At 36.1% G+C, this 24,785-nt stretch overlaps 1 protein-coding gene across 1 annotated transcript in view; it reads right to left on the minus strand.

The window, feature by feature from the left end:
- LOC145663965 (lysosomal cobalamin transporter ABCD4-like) overlaps window positions 1-24,785 on the minus strand; it is a 55,296-nt gene that overhangs the window by 20,199 nt on the left and 10,312 nt on the right. The window contains exons 2-7 of the mRNA XM_081730198.1: window positions 23,366-23,573; window positions 17,348-17,475; window positions 11,184-11,323; window positions 7,229-7,345; window positions 2,827-2,952; window positions 251-518 (exon numbers count right to left, since the gene is read on the minus strand). Coding sequence (XP_081586324.1) covers window positions 251-518; window positions 2,827-2,952; window positions 7,229-7,345; window positions 11,184-11,323; window positions 17,348-17,475; window positions 23,366-23,507 — 921 coding nt within the window. The 5' untranslated portion in view covers window positions 23,508-23,573. The remainder of the gene's footprint in view (window positions 1-250; window positions 519-2,826; window positions 2,953-7,228; window positions 7,346-11,183; window positions 11,324-17,347; window positions 17,476-23,365; window positions 23,574-24,785) is intronic.

Below are 24,785 nucleotides of genomic sequence, written 5' to 3' on the forward strand. Positions count from 1 at the left end.
GAATCAAACCGGGGACTCCTCATACACCAGATCCGAGGACTTTACCACTGAATCATCATGTCACCCTATTTTGTTAACAAGAGACTTTTACTACTATTTCCAAGTAAAGTACAAAGATAAAGAAATGAAGACTGCAAAATATTGAACACATCACATGTAACTCCGTGTAATCAGGAACATTAACAGATGATGTAATAAACTCAGAAATAGATCAAACAGGACTGAAAAATAAACGGTATTGACAACTCACCTGACTGATTAAGGCGCTGAGGTCTGGTGGCGACAGATCATCATACACCCCAGTGAAAATTGGAAGCGCTAGGAGAAAATAACTCAAAATACTGCCAAGGTAATCAAATAAATTTACTGCAATATTTAAACAAAACTGTCTGTTGTAGAGGTGTTGTTGTGTTGTTACCAGGTTATCCAGATGACCATTGGTCTTCGAACATTCAAGCTGCGTTGAACCATGGAATGCCAAGGACTCGGAATTCACCCGAATCTGCATGTGTTTGAACCTGAAATATTTTGTTTGTAGTTAAATAAGGGGAAACAAAGTATTACTGCATGAAAAAATATAGGAAATAAAAAACAAAATAAGAACTAATATTTGTCAGTTATTAAGTGTCAGATGGATTCTGCCGCTTTGTTTCACTTTACAGTTCTAGATATAGATCTCGGCCTAATTTTAGTGTAAGAGTTGGATTTTTTTCCCTTTTAACGAACATACTATCTGGTGAGGAAAACGAGGTGGAGACATGTATGATTAAATCAAAGCATATAGACTAATTAAAGAAGGACACAACCGATTTTTTTTTACACACCAGATCCTCTATAGGTGCGAATTCTACAACATAAAGAGTGAAAATGTGACTGACTGGACCGGAACTCGAACCCGGGACCTCCGGCATACCGTGCTGATGTGTCAACCACTACGCCACCCAGTCCATTTCCACTAACACACAATTTTCTACTCTTTGTGTGTTATACAAATCAAAGCAACTAAAGAAAATCCTGGAAAACTTGTTAGATAACTATAATCACATCGAAATGGTGCGATCAATATGCTACCACATACTGTAATTCCTTTCTCTTGCTACATCAATCACGTTATTTCAATACTTAAAAAGTGAACAATAATATACAAAGTAAAGATATTCACGATTTGATCGAGAATCGAATCTGAATCTCCGGCTTACAGTGCCGATACGTTCACTTCTACCTTCGTATTTGCAATGTTACTTCAAACATTCACATCTATATTATAACAAGCACTACTATGTCACTGTTAGGAGTACGTGTTTCATTGTTAGAAGACACATAACAACAGATACGATACGCTACTTAATAGCGTACTCTTTACATATACAGTAGATAAGAAATAGTCCGTTCCAGCAGCTTAAAAACTATCAGATACAATTGGCAACGAACGACTGAATTTTTAGCGCCATAATAACTGTTCTAATGATACGCTCAGAAATTTTAATTACCATTCTACTTACAGATTTATGAAATTCGTGAAAACCACTTGTACTTTCAAGCTTTCGATTCTCCCTTGGAGTCTTGGTCACGGAGGAAAACAGGCCAAGGTCAAGTCAGAAATTTCGAAATAATTTAACCTAATTTAATTTCCAATGGGATCTACATTTTTATTCAATTGTTTAAGCTGTATCTATGGCATTCATAAATAAAAATATTACATATAATATTTTGATATTAGCCTATTTTATAACTATACTAGCTGAACTGCGCTCTCTACACACCGTGTCATTCGCATATGAGCGTAAATTTTCTTCTCATTCCTCACATCTGTAAATGTCCCTTTACAGACACAAGTGAAAGACGTATTGATTAAAAAAAGCCAAGGGGTATCATAAAGGGGAGAGTTTTTTCGATTATCTTTTCTCAATATCTCGCACCGTTTGCAAGATTTGAACCTACTTCCGGTTGGAGTTTCTAATTCATGTATGACCAGTGTTTTCTTTCTTCTTGAATGCAGTATGTAATAAGCAAATATATTATATACACAATTAATTATGATGTCAGTTATATATGGTGTTCATTGGGCAAAACATTTCAAAAATAAAGGTTCATCTTAGACTGGAGAAATGGTTATTCTTCCTTTTCCATTATTATTTGGCCACGAAACAAACGCCTGAGACATATACAACCCCTATATACAACAATGTGATGTTGGAATGTATAATGCGTAGGATGCGATGCTTTAGTTTTTTTTTTTTTTTTTTTAATTTCAACACTTCCAATGTACTCGTAAAAATGTAATAAAGAAATAGTGTCCATGTTTTTTAAATATTCAATTAAAACTGGACAATCTACGCAAAATTTGCAATCGATCAGTAAAAACGTTATCTTTCTAGAGGCTGTAATTTCCGAGATCTCGCTGTCGAAATGACTGGCCACAAACATATAAACATAGTTTAAAAGAACTCGGAAGATGGAAGCACAATTCACATGCATTGATTTTAGAGAAGGCTTATTAAAATACAAAAATTTTATATCATAAACTTTATGAAAAAGATATAATTAACTAATTTAGATTATTTAAAGTACAAATACTCAAAATGTTTGTCTCTGTTAAACGTGAAATCACACATAACCGTAAATGAAAGATTTGAAAGCCAAAACTTTAGGTTGGAGCTCAGGCGCTTGTAATTGCTATTCTAGCATTTTAATATGTAGATGTATGTATGCTGCATACAATAGCATATGAGCGGTAAGTAATCTAAATTTGTATAACAAAGGATTCATTGTATAATACGTAGAACCAGCTTTTAAATTTAAGCATAAGGTAAGTACTAACAATACCTGAAATCTCCTTCCATCTTTTCCTGTTTTGCTATCCAATAGACAACAGGGGACATCAATAACTTGTTTACAATTGTACCCAGAATGAAAAATATATAAACTCCAGTTGGTCCAATCCAACCCGACCTGCAGAAAACAAGTAAAATATCATTATTATTATTATTATAAAGTCAATGGTGAAGTGGATTTGGCGATGGTATAGTTGTTTTTGATCCGATGGAATACAGTAAAATATTAGTATAACCAAACTTTGGGGACCTTCGAAATTTGTTTTCAAAAACAAAAATGTTATATCGAAATAAATAAGTTTTTTACAATTCACCAGTTTTATATCCACCGCAAATTTACATGAATTTACAAACAAAAATCTTGATATTTATTAGACGAAAAGAAAATCAGCGTATCTATCTGTCTATCTATCTATCTATCTATATATATATATATATCGGGTGTTGTAAAAATGGCGCCCACGGACCACAGAGTACTATTCAATAGGTCAAAATAAAGCTAAGATGTTATATGATGGTATATCCTCCGAGGCCTCCTGCAGCCGCTATGGGAAATCAAAATTTCACTGTTTGGCGAAGCTGCAGGTTAACCTGGAACCATTAGCGTTGTTCTACGAATCCATCAAACAGTTACATCGATTGCTACATTAATAAGTGATGCTAGTGTCAAGCAGTGTCATTCTATATCGACTTTAACTGCAATCTAGATGGAACCGATGTAACTATTTGATAGATTGGTAGATCTACTCTATAGTTTTTTATATGCAACGTTGCCATATAGTGCAACTCGCATCTCCAGATGAGAACCGGAAAGGTATATACAAAAATATATATTTTTGCTTTATTTTGACCTGTAGAAAGTGCTCTGTGGTCCGTGGGCCATGTATAGAACACCATATGTATCATACTTGGAAAGCACCCATTGAAGTTTTACTTTATTTCCTACAAGTACATTGCTCTGCCTTGGTCATGTCACCCTATCTATCTGGATTCCGTATTCTTTATTGTACTACTAGGAAATCAGTCCTGAATAAAATCCAGAACTTCAACATAGGAGATTATTATTGATTGAACCGCTACTCAACACCGTGGAAAAGACTCTTTTTGATTAAGTGACCAATAGAGATAACAGAGAGCCAGACGTGACCAAAAACTAGAAACCTTTCAAAGTATGATATAACTTTACCAGAGACCAATAGATACATTGCTATTAAAAGACGAAAGTAATACATGTGGTGACAGTAAAAGCTTAAACATGATCTTTTATTTAGACAAAATTAATCCATTGTCACATACAAAAATCGTTCTACCTCTTAAAACATTTCTATTCTGATCCCAGGCAAATCATTTATATATATATGTGAGTGTGTGTGTAATTTATTTATTTTTCAGGATTTCAATATTTTACATTGTACATTTTCTGGACTTTCAATTTTCGAAAACATTTGTGATTTTGTTGTAGAATCTCCCAGAAAGAGGGATGAAATCGTAACATTTTTTACTTGATTATAAATTTTACGCTCTCACTTAGACAATACTGGTTTTAGCTGATCTTGAATTGAAAGACGCATAAAGCTTATTTAATACAATACTGCTCGTCTTTTACTTTTAAATTGGTATCCTGATTGATCGATCGCGTAGGTGTATAAAAAATGGCTATGGTATCATCGGAGTAATAAAATAATGTAATAAGAAAAAATATAAAACAAGATTAAATTTTTTTTTAAAAAAATGAAATATTTCTGCTTAATGTCCCACGCCATCCCGTTGCCCTTTAGGGTTAAGGGAAGGATTAGCATAAGGGAGACGGATGATTAAAGCTAGTGAATGATTATGGAAGAAAAAATAAATGAAATCTTTAAGTTTAATGTCCCACGGATATGCCGGTTAGGCTAAAGGAGACGGTGATAATAAGAAATAAGGGAAATGGTCGGATGAGGAAAGTGGGAGGAAACGGGAGTGCTGGAATGAGAATGTGGAAGGAAACGGGAGTTCCCCGAGAAAACACACGGACACGATGTTGTCTAACACAAACTTACTTGGCTGGGCATTGAATCAGGTACCCGATGCACCAGAGGTAAACGCTTCAGCACTGAGACACCGTGTTCCCCTTATTTAAAAAAAAAGTAAAGTTATATAGGAAATTTTCATTCATTATGCTGGAAGTTCGAAATTTCGTTAAAATGAAATGGTTTACCAAGCATTAAATAGAGAAAAGAGAAGGGCCTAACAATAATTTCGCAATTCTGAACATTTCGTCATACTGATGTTTGTTACACTGACATTGCTAAAGGATGTTCAAGACGTGTATGGCGACGCATGCTCATCAAAAACAACAGTAGTCGGTCGGTCAAGAATATGTCGGGAAGGGTGGAGCAAGTGATTTTTCCCATCCTAGTCAAGCCCATATTGTAGTTACTGAGAACAATGGTGCAAAGATATCTGAAGCTATTCATGTGAATAGACTCCTCAGTATTCGATCCATAGAACAGCAATTTAACATGAGTTATGGTACAGTCAAGAAAACTGAGAAACATTTGACAGTGCAAGCACAGTGGGTTCCCAGGATGTTGAAGAAGGAACAGCACTTGGAACGTTGGCGTATTCTCTTAAACATTTACCGTGCCACCAGTTGGGAAGGGATGAATTCTTGCTACGTGTTGCGTTGAAGGGTAAGAAGTTTCACTCAGATAACAAAATGAAGGCCGCCGTATATCAATAGTTCGAATGCCAACATTTCAAATTCTATATGGACAACTTTCGTAGATTAGTCACATAATGGGACAAATGTCAGAACGCTTACAGTAAGTTATTCTGAAGCACAAATGCTGTAATATATTCACTAGTGATGCGTTTACATTGTATATAAAGGGCAGTCAAGTATCATTTAATAATTTTACATATACGGTCTTCGAATGGATTTCAGTTGATCACACCATATAAAATTAAAATATCCATCATCGTTGGACTAAATCTAGAAACTGACAGCAGATGACTGGTCTGTTCAGGTTTGAGGAACAAACCACAACACTGGCTGTACCGCTACATACGAACTATCGCTAGTAGTTCAGTAGGTTGTGACGGAAGGAAATCCCTATTACCTTGTTTGTATGTGTTTTTGAAAGTTTGAAATTCTGGAGATTATGTTATTTGGGTATTATTATTATTATTGTATTGTAATTGGTATTAACTGAAATATCTTTCATTAGTTTACTATTGTTTAATCGGAAAAAATGAGGAATTTTATTTTTCAAAAAAGAAGGTATAAGAAAACTTTTATCAAAGGCAATAGGTTCACTGCGGAATGCTCGCGTGAGTAGGGAAGTTTTCTCTATTGAGAAGTGGTCATTGTTTTGACGAACGCCCTCTTGTTTATGCGGTAGCATGGATTCCGCTTAGCAAGCGTAGAACTCGGAGTCCGAATCCCAGCCAGATTTTCCGTTATCTTAATTATTATTCAGTGTTAATCAGTGGAGGGCGGTGGTTCAGTGGTAGAGTGCTTACCTCTGGTTCGATCTCCGACCAACTAAGTTTGTAGTACACAACATCGTATCCGTAGGTTTTCTAGGGATACCAGTTTCCTTCCACCTTCTCATTCCACCATTCTTTAGTCATCATTCACTTGCCTTAATCATCGTCTCCCTTAGCCTAGAGGGCATAACCAGGGTGTCTACTGAGTTTCATTTTCAAAATTCCAGTATATTTCCAGTATATTCAGTATAACTATCAGCAAAATTCTTGTACCTAATACAATGATTTTTTAGAGTTCTTTAGGAATAATCGCGCACTTGATGATTTCAGGTTTGTGATTGTTTTACCATAAAAAGGATATTTTATTTTTAATAAATTTAGTTAACCTTGATTTTTTGAAATACAATGATTTTTTAAAACATTTTTTAAAGGGCCTCCCAACTCCCCTCACATCCCTTCACTCCACCCATTGCTTTAAATGTCTAATTACAAAATGTATACAACTCTTGCTTTGAAAAAATTTACAATCTCAATGGATACAAAATTGTTTCTAAGACTATTAAAACAATTACTAAAAAAGTATTGTTGACAAATTACTAGTTTTATGATTTTTCCAGTATGTGCATCAAAATTTCAGTATATTTCCAGTATTTCCAATATCAAAATTAAACTCCAGTATAATTCAAGTATTTCCAGTATTTCCAGTATCAGTAGACACCCTAATAACGTGGGACGTTAAAGTGAAAGGAAAATTTTGTGTTAACCAGTAGTTGGTGCATGTAAAATTTACTTAAATTTAAAGCTCCTCCCCTCTGATTTACATTAGATTTCAGAACTTTATACAATTAAAAAAAAAAAAAAAAAAAAGAGAGAGAGAAAAGACAGAAACTATATTAGCACTCTTTCAAGTACTGGATACTTACTGAGTATATGCTCCATATGAATAATAAGCAATCACAAATGGAAGGACGATAATTTCCGTAAACACATCACTGTACGTTGTGCATAACTTATCAACATCTTGAGTAATTCGTTGGTCTCTAAAAAAAAGAAAGAAAAAAATTCATTCTCACGAGAAAAATCTCTTCAGTTAATAATAATGCTGAAATATCAGTCAGATTTATTCTAATTCAAGATTCTCGCTTGGAGTATTTTGCGAGAGAGACAACAATGAAATCACATGAATCAAACTGAAAAAGAATTTTAATCGAGTTTAATTTAGAATGTGAATTTATGTGTATGTTAGCGAATTGTGTTATGCACTGGGAAAAGCCTAGCACAAACAGATTTCTGTGACTGTATGTGATAGATTCTGACGATGATGAATATTCCAGTTCCGTGCTTTTGATTGTCCTTCAGCTCCAATCCTGATATAGTCTTGACTGGTGGTGAGTTATTAACTCGGAGACGAAGTACTTCTTTAATTCTTTACTAGTCCTGTAACGTTTATGGCAAAACCCTTCGCTTCGGCGATGTTAACTTGAAATGAATACTGTTTCAATTGAAGTCTAATAAACGAAGAATACAAAACTTTTGGTTATGTAAATGACGACAACGGACATAGATCTTGCGTTGTTTATTTTCTGAGTATCACTGAACTGAATTCTCTTTAAAACTACCTAATATTTTATATCAGGATCTTTGATGAGGTTGATAATCTAAAAGCCCATGGACGTGACGTAAAGCCATGTGCAGTAATAAAACTATTCTGAGTCCGTGTTCCAGAAGTTCCAGAACAAATTTCGAAACTTAGGAAGCAAGAGGTATGTTTGTGTCAGCCTTCCGTAATGAGTTCTAATTATGTAAGTGAAGCTGCCATCAGCGCATAAGACGAATTCACAAACATGATTGTATAAGAGAGTTTACATCATGATCCAATTCCTCGCATACAATTATTTACAAATAAACTTAGTTCCGTTATTTTTTGATGTTTCATAAACTAATACCACAAAATGAAAATTAGATTTAACTCGAAATAAAATCTAAGATTAGGACTACCTCATCTCCGGGCTTAAATTCTGTGTTGCTACCCAAGACGGAAATGAAATCTAGAATTAGGACTACCACAATAATAATATGCATATTTCTATGCAGCAGCGTACGGAATGATCATAAAGTTTGGAATTAATTAACGATATTTCCATCCAGCAACAGTATGGGATGGGCATAATGTCTGGAATTAATGGGCGATATTTCCATGCAACAAAAGTACGGGATGACATAAAGTTCGGAATTAATGGACAATATTTCCATGAAGGAACAGTAAAGGATAACTATAAAGTCTGGAATTAATGGACGAACTAATGGAAAAAGAGGTCTACATATTTGATATTATAATTAACAAGCGTACCATCATGTTCGTTTGAATTCTCTTCAATATTTTAAACAATGTTTCAACTACATTCTGGCTTATGGTCTTTTCGGATATATCCTATTAAACTCGACCACCAATTTCCTCTGCCCCAGTTTCTCTTATCTCATCAGCATAATCTCCGTTTTATGTTCTCACTTAATGAAAAATTAATTTGGTCCCGAAAAATAACTCTATATACATAATGCACTTAAATACGCATTTGAAGAAATCCATACTAGTAAATTTCCCACATTTAACGCAGACAAATTGCGGAATAAACAACATAAGTAACTATAAAGCATACATTGCTCACGGGGCACCATATTTACTAGAATTGACAGGCAGTAAGATTGACATTTCCATCGATTATTTTAGAATTCAGTACATGACATAGCCTCGGTGAGTTTATGCATATTTATCTTATTCTTCTGAGCTCAAAAATGTTAACCTTACCAATTTCCTTCATTCAGGCTTTTGTAGGCTTTTATTTTGAAATATTGGATGATTTTTGCTCTAGAATTCAGTACGGTATTTTACACTATGGGTCATATCTACTGTTTTAAAAACACAAAATACGATAAATATTAAAATCTTGATTATATTCTAACTAAATGAAACTCTCTTCGTGATAGGTACTTGTTTTGGATTAAACTACTATTTAGTGAAAACTTCCATTTAAGGGGAGAAAATATCCCCAAGTGATTCGTTAAACAGGGGTTAATAATGTATTTCGTTGATTGATTTACAGTTTAGCGTCCCTTTTCAGCGCTGCGGCAGTATGAGCCATGGAGCTGTACATTAACGTATGATCCGAATCCCATCGAGAAATCCGAATAAGCTCATATCGAGAATCGAATCCGGCTCTCATTTTTGGTGCGAGCGGTCCCGGGATCGATTCCTGGTGGAGATAATCCTCAAAAAAGTGTGAAAAGCTTATTTTCAGGCCAGCATCCTGAGAAGTTTTCCTGCGTTTTCCACATTCACACCAGGCAAATGCCGGGATGGTACTTAACATAATATATAGGTCTCGCCTCGCTTCCTTCCTTCGTTCCCTTTCCTCGGATAGTATGATCACCGAGGGACGCCATCCCTCATACGTGACGGGCTAACATGGCCATAGCTGCCGAAAGCCCAGAAATCTAATTCCTAATACGAACCCGGGTTTCTCGCACAGAAGGCACACATGTTTAGCCTCGGCACCGCTAAGCACAGTATCTGTTTGTGACAATGACTTTGGGATTGCTGCTGTTGTTTCCAGCTTCCGTTCATGGTGCTTGAGTTTCCAGGAGCTCTCGCCAGACAAACGGCTTATGATGACTCATCGACGAATTTCGGACGCTCTCGCTCCGCATTGTTCTCGTTTCTGTCAGGGGTGACGTTATTGTTGGATGACTAAATCCATTGGCTCCCAGCCTCTCTAATTCTTCTTTACACTCACACCTCGGAAATCACTTCAGCCACGATAACCTTGATGGCTCTCCTTGACACATCTCCTCAGTGCTTCGGATCTCCTCTCACACCTCGTTTTCTCACGTTCGAGTGCACTCACTTCTCTCTCCAATATCAAAATCCACACTCCTGCTTGAAACAAATGTATTCCCTAGTCTTTACTCACTTGTAACGCTACCAATATGGAAGGTAGCTACTGTGCCATCAGGAAGAGAAGACAACACTCGTGGATGTCAGAAATGCGGTAAAAGGTAGTTTTTGTTGTTAATTTCTATGCGTTAAAAAAAAAAAAAAAAAAAAAAAAAAAAGTGAAAAGCTTTTACATAATGTGATCAATTCTTCCTTGTCTGGACGGATGATGACAACTAGAGTGTAACCCAAGTAATAATATTGTCGATTCATGGTCCAACATAATTCTTCCTCCACATTAGCTAAAAGTGAAACTGAAAATATTTTAGTCAATCATTTTTAAATTAAACCATTCTAAAGAAGTTACTGTGTTAAGAGTCTTCACCACAGCAAAATTAAACTACCGCAAATTTTAGAGTTTTTCTGCAGTATCTTCAAAACAAATAAAAATAATCGAAAATCAAACACCATAGTGCACTAGAAATATGATTTTGCATGTGATAGCTTTACCACAACTCACCTATCTGCTTTCGTTGTGCCGCTATTTACAGAACCCGGAAAAAATGCTAAATCTGTCGACAGTTGCAAATCGAAAGCAGATAGATGAGTTTTAATAAAGGTATCACATGCAAAACAATATTGTCTAGTGCATTAAGTCTTTGCTTTTCGAACATTTTTATTTGTTTGTAAGATAATACAGAAAAAAAAAACTCTAAAATCAGCGGTAGTTTAATTTCGCAGTGGTGAAAACCCTTAAAGAAAAACATGGAAAACTCATGATGTGCGCAAGGGCCCTTTTCTTCCTGACCATACCTGCGGGTATCTCCGTCCCTGCATCTTAGTACTATAAGTAAGTACAAGATTCGAATTAACCTAAATTTGAACTACAGGAAGATTAATGTTTTCTCTAAAGAGACAAGCCAAGTAAATTCTCAGGAATTACTTACGGGTTATCGATTTTCAAGTCAAGCACGTTGAGCTGATAATAATGTATGTGAGCAAAATATAAACGATGAATGCTGCGACATATTATTTGGCGCCATGATATATTCAGTTCCTGCTGTACAAACCATCGCACACTTTTTACCTAGAAAAAAAAATATGAAAAGTTTACAAGTCAATACGTTCAATACCAAACCAAAACACATAAATTACTAGTAAAAAAAAAAAAAAAAAAAAAAAAAAAAAAAAAAAAAAAAAAAAAAAAAAAACGTGTCTCCTTAAATTAGGAAGAAACAAAACTATGGCTTCATCAAGAAAGAACTGGCATTACTTGTAATTATAAAATGCTTCATACTCACTTAATATATATATATATGATCTTGTGTGAGATCGAACTATGAAAAAAGTCTGAACCGTTAGATATGAATTATTGAATATGCAAAGTGTTTCAAAATGAATGTCGATGTTTTAAGGCATTATAGTATTTATTACAATTAACTTACAATTATAAATAATACATCCAATGAAAAAGCAATTCAAACAGTACTGTTTCCTCTATCTGCCGTTAGAAGGCGCTAGTAGCAAAGACTGAATCTGTAGTTACAGTGCAACGTGCTTTCCGTATTAAATTCAGAGCTCTTTCGTGGCTAAGCGGTTAGCGCACGCGCCTTTGGCGTGGGAGACCCGGGTTCGATTCCCGGCGGGAGTTCATGTGGTTCGGATTCCACGTTAATCAGTAGGTCCACGTCTCATATAGCCTCACTGCTGAACGGGACGTTAAACTCAAAATCAACTCAACTCAACGTATTAAATTCAACTGCAATCCACCAAGTGATAATAACATCCGTAGATGGTATCATCAGTTTGAAAACACCGACTGTCTGTGCAAGAGGACGGGACGCATTTTCGCGGATCTCAAGAGCTTCAGATATCCTCTGATCTGATTGGCCGATACAGATACATCATCACGAGCCATGATATACATATAGCACAAAGTAAACGCCACCTGATGTCGGCCCTCGTGGCCGAGAGAGCCAGCGCGACATGTTAGTAGGGAAAATCGTTTTTGACGTGGGTTCAAACCCTGCCTAGGGAAGTTTTTTTATTATTTTTAAAATTTTTTATAACACTTCTTTTGTTAAAATAATATTCAGAAAGTGATTTAAGGATTATTTTATAAAATTTTCATTAAACTTCTTTCATTACAATAAGTTTGCCCTTGTACTATACAGATCCAAAGTGATTTAAGGATTATTTTATAAAATTTTCATTAAACTTCTTTCATTAAAATAAGTTTGCCCTTGTACTACACAGATCCATAGCAAAAGTAGTAGTTGTAGTTGTTGTTGTAATAGTAGGTGACGTCATCGGTACGTGGCCAATAAGAATGCTACTTCAGCCATGTTTTGGATGAACCTCTTGGGATTGGTGAAAATGCGGACGGGACGACCAAGAGTGACTGAAAAACGTGTTGAACGAGTGAAGAGAGTCTTTCACGCGTCGCTCCAAGAAATCAATTCGGAAGGCCAGTCGTGAATTAGCAATTCCAGTGACGTTCTGTGTGGAGAAGGAGATTAAGGAATTTAAGAACGAGGGTTGAATCAGTTGTTGCAACGATTACTCGAAATACACTGATCAAGGTTTGGGAAGAACTAGCGTATCGACTCGATTTATGCTGTATGACGAATGGTGCTCACATTGAACACTTGTAGCAAAAACTGTTTGAGTTGCTCTTTCATTTGATGTATTATTCATAATTGTACGATTAAACGTAACACATACTACAAAGCCTCAAAATCCTGATATTCATTTTGGAACACGCTGCAGTTACCACCTACCTCAAACTGGGTTTTTGTACTTTTACTAAGATGTGAATGCTAAGGGAGCTAGGGGATGTCAAAATATATGAGAAAAATTGAGTAGTTTATGAGCATGTCAAAATAGGGAGATGAAACTCGATATAAGAACTGCTCACGAAAAATAGGCAAACACCTGTCCTTCACTTCTGAAAATTCCAGTTTCAAGAGGGAGAGGGGAATTTTCTATAATTTTTTTTTCACCCTATTGAAAGCAACGCTGTCTATTGTTTGTGATCCATCACGGGGAAACGGCCGACCCTTCTGAAGTGAATTTTGGAACATTAGTACTTACCTCAAGTTGAGTTTTAATCATGTCACTTTAAGGGGCGTATCCTAGAGCGTTTCAAAATGTATGCCCAAAATAAAAAAATCTCCTTTTCTTTTTATAAATCATTGCACTTTTATTAAAATGTGTATCATAAGATAAGAAAAAAGATTCAAGTTATTTCCCAGAAACCTATTCTCTCCCCGTACGAAGGACGCACATTTCAGCTAGTTTTGTAATAATATACATCATACTTAATTCAAGCAGTAATGATTTCACTAAAACATAAACGTATTATTTTTTTCAAATGGACATTAACATAGAATGGAAAAGTATGTAAAATGGGAAGCTCAAACTATTCGTACAGTTAAATAACAGCAAATACAGGGTGTTACAAAAATTTGTCCCAATATTTTGGGAATAGATTCCTCACATCAAAAATTTGTCCCAATATTTTGGGAATAGATTCCTCACATCAAAAATTTGTCCCAATATTTTGGGAATAGATTCCTCACATCAAAAATTTGTCCCAATATTTTGGGAATAGATTCCTCACATCAAAAATCTGTCACAATATTTTGGGAATAGATTCCTCACATCAAAAATCTGTCCCAATATTTTGGGAATAGATTCCTCACATCAAAAATTTGTCCCAATATTTTGGGAATAGATTCCTCACATCAAAATAAGAAAAAAAAGTTCATATGGACCTGTGGTCGGAAGCGCATAGTTTCGTACTTACAGGGTGACGAAAATGTCAAAGAAATTAACTTTAAAGGTCCCTAGATCATTTTTAGAGGCTGTTTGGAAGTACTTGGTCACTCTCCACCTATCTCTCTTAAAAATTGCTGTGCAAGTACTGGAGCAGTCTTAAACATGGATATTTGGATAGTTCACATACCAATTCCTCAGTAATGTCTTGACCCGACTACGATAGGTCCCATAGTAGTAGAGCTATGAGCTTTTAAAGTTCACTAGTTTCACGTTTTCGGTCACCCTATAACTTCGAAACTATCCACTTTTGAGCACAGGTCCATATGAACTTTTTTTTGATATGAAGAGTCTGTTCTCAAAATATTGAGACACTTTTTTTCAGCTCCTTGTATACTTCACTAAAAAAATCAATGGGTTAAAAATCCAAGAATAAACTTTATACATTGAGTTGTCTAAAAATTATTGAGCCTTTGGAGGTCAAAATTGACAATATATTTATTATAATTTGAAAATAACATTATGAAACCACATATACATCATTTTGTTCGATAACCTTCTGTCATTTTTCCGGCAATATCATATTCTCGTTGCTATGGAACTTCTGTACATTCTGGTCAAAAAAAAGTTTCCGCACGCCTCTTTGGAAACTAACTTAACACCCTTTAGGAAGTTCTGCAAGGCTGAAACAAATGATAGTTTGACGGTGCCACGTCTGCACTATAGGGTGCATGCGTTGAAATCTCTCAGAAACGTTCTCTCTATTTCTTATGGCTCGTTAAAAGTTTATGCGATTAGTTGTTGTCAGCGTGGTACATAACGCCCTTTCTGTAGACCAATTCCACCCGTTTCTGTTTAATTGCTAGGTGCACTTGCGCTGGTTATCGACAGTACAGGCTCGAAAAAAATGAAATCTTTAAGTTTAACGTCCCACAGTTATGCCGGGTAGACTAAAGGAGACGGTGATAATGAGAAATGAGTGGAATGGTGGAATGAAGAAAGTGGGAGGAAACGGGAGAACCCCTAGAAAACCCACGAGCACGGGTTTTTCCACCACAAAGTCCACACGGCGCGAGCTGGGATCGAACCAGGGACCCCAAGCACCGGAGGTGAACGCTAGACCACTGAGCCACCGCGCCCCCGCAGTACAGGTTCGAGTTTATCGTTCTGCTCGCTGACAGTAGCTTGTGATGCACGAAGTCTTTCAAATATTACCAAGCGCACAGTATAATCTTCCTGGCCGTCAATGTGGGCTTTGCCACAAACTGTGACGCTCATGCTCCCTTCGACCATGATCTTTTTCGCACATTTCTCTCGTAGGTTATCCACTTCTCATTACTCGTGATTAATCGCTTCAGAAATGACTCGAGATCGTTTCGTTTCAGTAGGGACTCGCACACAGAAATTCGAGCGAGTATATGTTTTTGAGTAAACTGAGCTTCTTTTTGTAGCCATTTTTTTCTAAACGGTTTAACACTGTTATGTTTAAGTCATTGGCGATATCATAACTGCTAACATGCCAATCCTGCCAGAACATTATCCCCCAATGAAAGGATCATCTTGCACAACGAAATTTTCAGAACGAAAACTACTAAATCATCTTTTGACAATGTATCTTGCCCATAAAAAGCACAAATTCCTTCACAGGCCTGCATAGTATTTACACCTTTATGGAAATAAAATTGTAAAATGTAGCGCTTTTTTGCGGAAAGTTCACTCATGTTCACGGTGCAATATCGTCCGTCTGATTGTAAGAATTTCAACATCTTTTGCATATCCACTAGTTTCAACTAGCAGCTGCCAAACGACGTTAAGCTTGGCCCACTGCGACTCATACCCTGAATACGCAAAAGTTTCAATACTTTTAGACAATATATGTACAGAACTCCTTCGGGCTAAGCAGTTAGCGTACGCGTCTTTGGCGTGGGAAACCCGGGTTCGATTCCTGGCGGGAGCTCATGTGGTTCTGATTCCACGTTAATCAGTAGGTCCACGTCTCATATAGCCTCGCTGCTAAACGGGACGTTAAACTCAAAATCACCTCACCTCACAATATATCTACAGAATGGTCCGGAAGTGGGCGTACCCCTAATTCGTGTTTTCTGACGGCAATGTTAATGGACATTCTTATCTGGAGATGCTTAATGAGTGGTTGGTGCCTCAACTGGAAGAAAATGGTATCAAAGACACTGTTGTGATACAGCAGGATGAAGCCCAACGCACTTCGCGATTCACGTGCGCAATTACCTGAATCAGACGTTTCCTGGCTGCTGGATTGGAAAAGGTTGTGCATCTTTACCAGCTCCCTTTGCCTGGCCTCCAAGAAATCCCGATCTGACGACACCAGACAATGCTCTCTGGGGTTTCATAAAGCAAGTAAGAAATACTCGATATCACACAACGCATGAATTACGAGCAGCTGTGGAACACTCCTTCACCCTCATGACTCCGGAGTAAAAACATCTGTGAGAACATGGTGCAGAATTCAGCTGTGTCACGACATGGATGGTGATCATACCGATGTTTATGACTCTTAAGACTTCAAGGTAACTGTGTACAGACATTCTACTATAACTAACACTATACTGCTGAAACAAAAGGGGGGTTTCCGGACCACCCTATATATATATATATATATATATATATATATATATATATATAAATGGCGCCCATGGACTACAAAGCACTATTCTGCAAGTCAAAAAAAAAAGGGAAAATATATATAATTGTATGCCTTTCCGGTCCTCGTCTGAAGACAAATTGCACTATGTTGCAACGTCGCAAATAAAGAACCATAGATTAGATCTACCAATCTATCAAATAGTTATATCTATTCTTTCCAGATGGCAGCTACAGTCGATATTGACACTAGCATCACTTATTAGTGTAGCAATCGATTCAACTACTTGTGTATTCATAGAGTAATACTAATGGCTCCAAGTTAATCTGCGACGTTGCCACATTGTGAAATTCTGATTCTCCACAGCTGCTGAAGAAGGCCCCAGAGGGCATGCCATCATATAATATTTTCACTTTATGAGCTGCTTCGTGGCTAAGCGGTTAGCGTACGCACCTTTCGCGTAGGAGACCTGGATTCGATTCCCGGAGGGAGCTCACGTGGTTCAGATTCCACGTTAATCAGTGAGTCTCGTCTCATATAGCCTCACTGCTGAAAAGGACGTTAAAATCAAAATCAACTCAAGTCATTTTCGCTTTATTTTGGCCCGTAAAATAGTGCCCTGTGGTCCATGCACGCCATTTTTAGAACACCCGAAATAAATAGATATATTATCTTTCAAACTACCTTACATATCTTAAACATGTCGAAACTTACCAATGAAATCGCTGTAACAAATAAAACGCTTTCTAGTGCCTGCATAAGAAAGCCTTGAAGATCTTTCTCCCCAAATACAATATAAAATTTACTGGGAATAAATCCTACGTTGTATACAAGGTATTCGTCTGAAAAATAAATTTTAAAAAAATAATTATACACTTTCTACTTATATCCTTTATATCTAGTTTGATTCATATTTCTATGTTTATGTTGAAGGTCTTGAGTATAATATACAAAGAGTGAAAAAAAAATATGCGATTGAACCGAGAATCAGGTCTCGGGGTAACATTACCGATATTTTAACACTTACCCTATCCAGTTCGTTCCCTGAACAGCCATACATTCTACCACTCTTAAAATCTCAAATCTATTTCATCTTTTCCATTGTTAACGGACTAATGGTAAACAATTTATTCAGTACATTCTTACATGAGAGCTATCCAGAAAGTAACACGTTTTGAAATTAAAAAAAAAAAAGTAACAGAATGAAAAAACCAAATTGTATACATTTGAAAGATACATCCTTAAGCTATTTTCCACATAATCGCCACGGAAATTACAACGCACTAGTTTTTCAACATCGGCGCGGTGCGATTTCAACTGCTGGCTTACACCAGCATGCAGTTGAACGTCAGTATCAAAGCGTTCTGTAGCGAGCCATATCTTCATCGCTGGGAAGAGGTGGTAATCGCTCAGTGCCAAATCCGGGCTGTATGGTAGGTGATCGAACACTTCCCATCCAAAACTATTAACGAACTTTGGCCGTGTATACCATGGCCTCACTCGGCCTTCACTCATTATTCCATGTCCGTCCACTTCACACAGTTGGCAATGGATTTCAATTAGTTTGTGATTTTCTCCCAACGAAAGCTAATCACAGAACGCACCTCACAAGAGACGGGAGCTTCTATTGCAGTGCACATTGTAACACGTCACAGAAAGCACAGTAAGAGTGTCACAGTCCTCCCGCTACCACAGCTGAATGCGTACTGAGTGCGGCAACGTTCTGACGATTCCAGCCTCGTCCACTGCCACGATAGGCCAAAACGTCTGGTTCTTTCTGTACAGCTCTCGTAATTTATAGTAGAATGATATTTATTTAAAAAAAGAGAGGAGAAAACTGAAAAAAAAATAGAGGCAGGTAAGATGCAAAATTTATTTTTTGAAATGATAAGAAATTTTTGTCTAAACTATGCACATCAAATTCGCACCTTACAATACTCTTTACTCCGGCCCATAAACTGGTAAGTACACAATAATTTCTAAAACATTAAACTATTATTTAACATACATCTAATTTATGTACGACAAAAAATTACATAATCAGTAAACAGTTCTTCATATTCAAAAAGAATTTGTTTAGAATCTCAAGTGTCCAAGTACATCGAACAGCGTGTCTACTAAAATTCCAAAATGAAATTTCATGACTTTTTCATGACCTTTTCTTTACCAAACCATAAAATTTCGTACCATTCTCAAGAGCGAATTTGGGTGCAAATTAGGCCAAATTTTCATGCATGCGACAGCAGCGTATTTCGCTTGCGATTTGGTAGCGTCTAAAGCCTACCATGGACATTTTTGGTGGTGAATTTTGACGTTTTATACAACAAAATTTTCCAGTTTGTATTTATATTTGTACAGATAAAAATCGTGACCCAGGAGCTAAATTTCGTGACTTTTCATGACTTTCGTGACCGATAGACACTCTGTCGAACTCTTGTTTTTTTTTTTAACTTTATCTGCAGTACAAAATAAGTCCAATTTGGGCCAAAACGAAATTGGAAAATTAATAAAAGCTTCACGGAAATCTCAATTCAACATTCATTTGCATTGGGAACTACTTTTCTGTCTTGCGAAGTCGGTCTTATGCTATATTTTTATAAATCTGATATTCATCCCTCTTGCTAGTACCGAAATGATGAGATTATAATGCGCTTTTCTAAGAAGAAACTGACTATACGCTTTCTAACAAATATTGATGCCATCTTACATGTATTCTTACTATGAAAATTTTCTATTTTTATTATTTAATTTATGCACATCAGTAATCTTCATATGGTAGTACGTTACAAACACCCTCTCTGAACTCCAAATGTGCAAAACTAAACTTCACAGTGTTCTATATTTCAACCATTTTACCAGATATTACGAATTTTTGTAATTCATTCACATGGTTTCAGTGTTTGCTAACTGTTTTTATCGATGACATCTAAAAGTTGCTTAAGTGAAGCATAGGTTTCTTGTTCCTGTGAAACTCTCTTGAGAAACAAGTAGGTAACCTCATTTCTCAAAACTACACCAAAACTTACTTCTTCAAAAAAAAATCTAGGCATGCATCCTACAGGTCTCTCTCTACATTTGAACTATATATCCTGATTAAAATTATTATGTAAGCGCGTGAGAGGATGATTCAAATTAACAAAAAAATGGTTACTTACCAAAACCAGGAGCTAGTTTCTTCTTCAATGGTAAGATAACAAGGATAAAAACAGATGAGAGAGAAAAGATGTAGAGAAAGGAATACATACCACAGAATGAATAATGTAAAGGATACTAAAATACTACGAGCAGAACACAATGCGAAAGAATAAACTGAATTGAAAGAAACGCGATATCTATGTTACGTCACTATTGCCAGGTCCAAAATATACATCAAAGATAGGTAACCCGATTCTATCAATGTTGCCAAAATCCAGATTTAAAGCGGTTTATATTTATGAATAAAGAATGATTCTTTAATTTCCTGTTGTTTCTTTGTTTCTGCTGAACCTATAGGTATTGTATTCCTTTTTCTACACTTTTTTTTTTCGCTCATCTGTTTTTATCTTTGTTGTCCTACCACTTAAGACGGAACTAGCTTGTTGTTCCGAAACGTGTGGAGGGTGTTCCTCACGGAAAGATTTATTGGTAAGAAACCAATTTTTTGTTAGTATATATCCTGATACTCATGTTTAATTTTCTCTTCTGTAGATACTATAAAATCTAATAAAGAAGTTCAGCCATAAATTAGTTTTAATTTTAGAAGTGTATGTTAACTTACTAAGAAATGAAAATAAGGAAGCAATCTTGAATTCGGAAAATAAGTGGATAATCTTGGGTTAATATGAAAAACACCAAGAAAATAGGCTTTGAATGATCATAAGATATCCAAGAACAACGTTATTAATAAATCTGATAAAAAATGGATTTCTTTTTCTTTTTGGCCAAAATTATCAGTTAATTTACAAGCTGCCAAAAAAAATATGATCTACAAGTACGTAACAAATCTCTGATTAATATAGAGAAGCACTTTACTGACTATAAGTAACATTTTAGGTAAGCAAGCTTTGGGATGTAACCCCAGTCCTGAAGAACGCCTGGTGGATACGGAATAATTATGGCGCAGGTAGGAAGGGGAACTCCAGTAGTGGGCTTCCATCGTATCTCTGCTTGGTCACAGACTTCTAGCGGGTTTCAGGATAATATAATCAGTCTGGATGGCGAGGACCATACATTTTCGCCCTATGTATAATAATTTCGGCTTAAGTCAACAAATAGCTGCACACTTTTTGTTATCTCCGATGACCCTAATTTGTTCGGTCTCGTTTTCCTTCCTCTTTTCTCTTCTTCTTTGTATCTCTGATCAACGAGTACTCCAAGATACCAATTATTCAAAATTTAATAAACTAGCGTCATTAGGTATGGAGAAAGGTTGAATTTTAACCTATATGAGTTTGTTTTTTTTTTATTATCGGCTTGGAGGCGTTCGATGCTCGCTTTTCTATAAAATTTTCGTGCTTTTTTTTTAAAGTATTTTTATGCCAGTTTAAATTTTCCCTGATATAGGATTTTTTGTTCTCTTTGTATTCATTAACAGAATCATTTTTACTATTTTTTTAATAGATGACATTTTGAGTCTCGATATATATATTTAAATCTAATTCATTTATTTCGCGACGGTTTACATTTTATTTGTTTGTTTATTTTTTATTATGAATATTTTCATTTAAAGAGTGCAGAACTGATGTTCTAAGGATTTTAGTTTCGAACTAAGTTCGTGATCTTCGAGTTGTTTTTCATCCTGCTGAGAAATTATTGTCCACTAGATATATCCGTGATCCGATATTTTCAATAGTTCGATAGACTGGATCTCTGCCAGTAATTGCAGAACAGTATCCTTAGCATGAGCTAGGCCTAGTTAACCAAAAAAAAAAAAAAGGAATATTAGTCTCATGTGTACGCAATTTACAGTATTTTCATTTTGTAAAATAAAAAAATGTATATCTTCATGGGTTAAAAAGAGCCTGTTTATTAATTTAAATTTTGTTGTTGATTTGCTGATTTTTTTAATGTATTATTTTGATTTCAATAATTGATGTTTTCACGAGAATACTATTGCCCGTATGTATAAACTTTCCGTTATAACAAGTTTAAATATAGTTGTTTTCAAAGCTAAACCAAGTTTTCTTATCAGCGGTAAAATTGTCATATAGTTGTTAGCGGTCACGTGCGGTTTGTCAACCAGTTGGATGTTGCCGGTATTACAAAAGCTTAGCCGCTCTCCGTATTGCCAGTGTAAACAATGAAGGCTGGAACTATTTTCCTTACTGAGTGTTGAAAACCAATAAGCAGATAAATAAAACAAGAATAACCATTTAAAATAGGAATAAAATACGCAAATCATTCAACAAGTAATTTTCTCTCCTATTAATATAATAATATTAATAATAATAATAATAATAATAATAATAATAATAATAATAATAATAATAATAATGTGGCAGCAAGATGGAGCACCACCACACTATGGTATACCAGTGCGAAAGTGGCTGAACGAAACATTCCAGAACCGCTGGATCGGTCCATGTGGGTCTAAGGAGTGGCCAGCTCGACCTCCCGATTTGAATACCTCTTGAATTTTTCTTCTGAGGTGTTTTAAAGGCCAGCATTTCTTACGCAATTTGGCCGAACTACGGGAAGCTATCACAGCAGAGTTGCACAGGATACCAGTACGGGTCTGTCAAACTGCTTGTGACAACGTTGCTCTTCGTCTCCAGGCATGTATCGATTTGGATGGTTGCTCTTCGTCTACAGGCATGTATCGATTTGGATGATTGCTCTTCGTCTCCAGGCATGTATCGATTTGGATGATTGCTCTTCGTCTCCAGGCATGTATCGATTTGGATGGTTGCTCTTCGTCTCCAGGCATGTATCGATGTGGATGGTTGCTCTTCGTCTCCAGGCATGTATCGATTTGGATGGTTGCTCTTCGTCTCCAGGCATGTATCGATTTGGATGGTTGCTCTTCGTCTCCAGGCATGTATCGATTTGGATGGTTGCTCTTCGTCTCCAGGCATGTATCGATTTGGATGGTTGCTCTTCGTCTCCAGGCATGTATCGATTTGGATGGTTGCTCTTCGTCTCCAGACATGTATCGATTTGGATGGTTGCTCTTCGTCTCCAGGCATATATCGATTTGGATGGTTGCTCTTCGTCTCCAGGCATGTATCGATTTGGATGGTTGCTCTTCGTCTCCAGGCATGTATCGATTTGGATGATTGCTCTTCGTCTCCAGGCATGTATCGATTTGGATGATTGCTCTTCGTCTCCAGGCATGTATCGATTTGGATGGTTGCTCTTCGTCTACAGGCATGTATCGATTTGGATGATTGCTCTTCGTCTCCAGGCATGTATCGATTTGGATGATTGCTCTTCGTCTCCAGGCATGTATCGATTTGGATGGTTGCTCTTCGTCTCCAGGCATGTATCGATTTGGATGATTGCTCTTCGTCTCCAGGCATGTATCGATTTGGATGGTTGCTCTTCGTCTCCAGGCATGTATCGATTTGGATGGTAGATTGGTGGACCTGCCATGGAGAACAGAGATTAAAATTCTTGTAAGTTATGTTGCTAGTTTCTTTACCGCAGTCTTTGAACCATCACATACATTATTATGGGCCATCCTGTATATGTATCTTCAAACAGTTTCTTACGATCTTAACAATGATAGTTATTTACACGACTAAGAAATCTTACCTAAAAAAGCTAAAGCAAGTAAAAAGAAGAACAAAGCTCCTGGAATGGAATTAATTCCCGGAAACATCAATCGATGTAGTTTCCAAAAGCGCTTGAAAAATAGGAAGTTAAAGCCATATTCAACATCCAACTTCTGATCCATGGCTCAAGCTTCTGCGTAAATTGGAAAGTAGACGAATCGACTACACCTGCTAAGAAGTATCACTCTCTGAAAATAAAGGGCAAATTATCAAGTGAATTTCATTGCACATATGAACATAATTATCATTTACAAATACAGAATTTACGAAATAAGTTATTTCATACAACACATCAGTATATAGACGTAGTCACTACTGAAAGCACCACTACAATTGTGGGGGGTGGGGAATTACACACTTTACAACATATACACAAAATTCAATATATATGTCTGCCTGAAAATAATACATTCAGCACAATATATTTTATATAGGGGAGACCGGGGTAATGAGAGACACGGCCAAAAAATACCCTAAATATCAAATCAAACTTATAAAAAGAAAAAATAAGTAATGGCAACGCCAATACCTTTACTTTTCTACCTCACTTGTACTTAGGAACTAATATGACAAAATACCTTACCTTTGAACTTAACAAGTTAAGTTCGTGACTGTTTTGAAATAAAATTTTATCGTGAAAAGTGAGTTACAAATGTGGAAATGACTGCTATGTAACTTTGTGACTAAGATGTGAAACTTTGAAAATTGCTGAAACATTGTATTTAGGGTCAATTGAGGACAGGGTTGGCAAAAACCATGTTTTTTTATTGATAAAACTAAAAAAAAAAAACAGTTTTTTTTTGGTTTAAATAATTTACTCTATGTATTTATATTAAATATGAACAGAAATTAGTTTGTTTTGCCTTAGTGTTATTATGCAACAACAAGGTTATGCTGGAAGGGGTCACATAAGCTTAAAGCGGAATCCAAACCGCTTCTCGACTTATATCTAAAAGAAATTGTCCATTTGGACACGAAACCGGGACTAATTGGTCACAAATGCGACTGCCGACTCACTCGCGAAGGACTCCTGATAAAAATACGTTGTACTGATCTTTACATAAGTCTACTTGTTAATATAATTGTCAAGAGTCATTTCAGAAGGACAAAAAGAGAAACAGTTACACAAGTAAAAACATTATACCAGAATTATATATAAACTGAAAAACTTCCGCCTTAGCCATTGCGAAAATCCTGTTATTACTTTAAATGTATTTGTATGTAAAATTTTAAGGTCAACGTATCATAATCACTATGCTAAAACTGGGTATTAAATTACAAATTTGGTATGTAGATATCATTCAATAAAATTAAAGTCAAATCCAAGTTGATGTTGGAAGCTACATAGGTAATTGATAAATTTTACCAATTTATATCAATATATTTAAGCAACTTTGGTT

Source organism: Thermobia domestica, chromosome 11, assembly GCF_964235325.1.
Source record: "Thermobia domestica chromosome 11, izTheDome1.hap1.1, whole genome shotgun sequence".
In the NCBI taxonomy this organism is placed as follows: Eukaryota; Metazoa; Arthropoda; class Insecta; order Zygentoma; family Lepismatidae; genus Thermobia; species Thermobia domestica.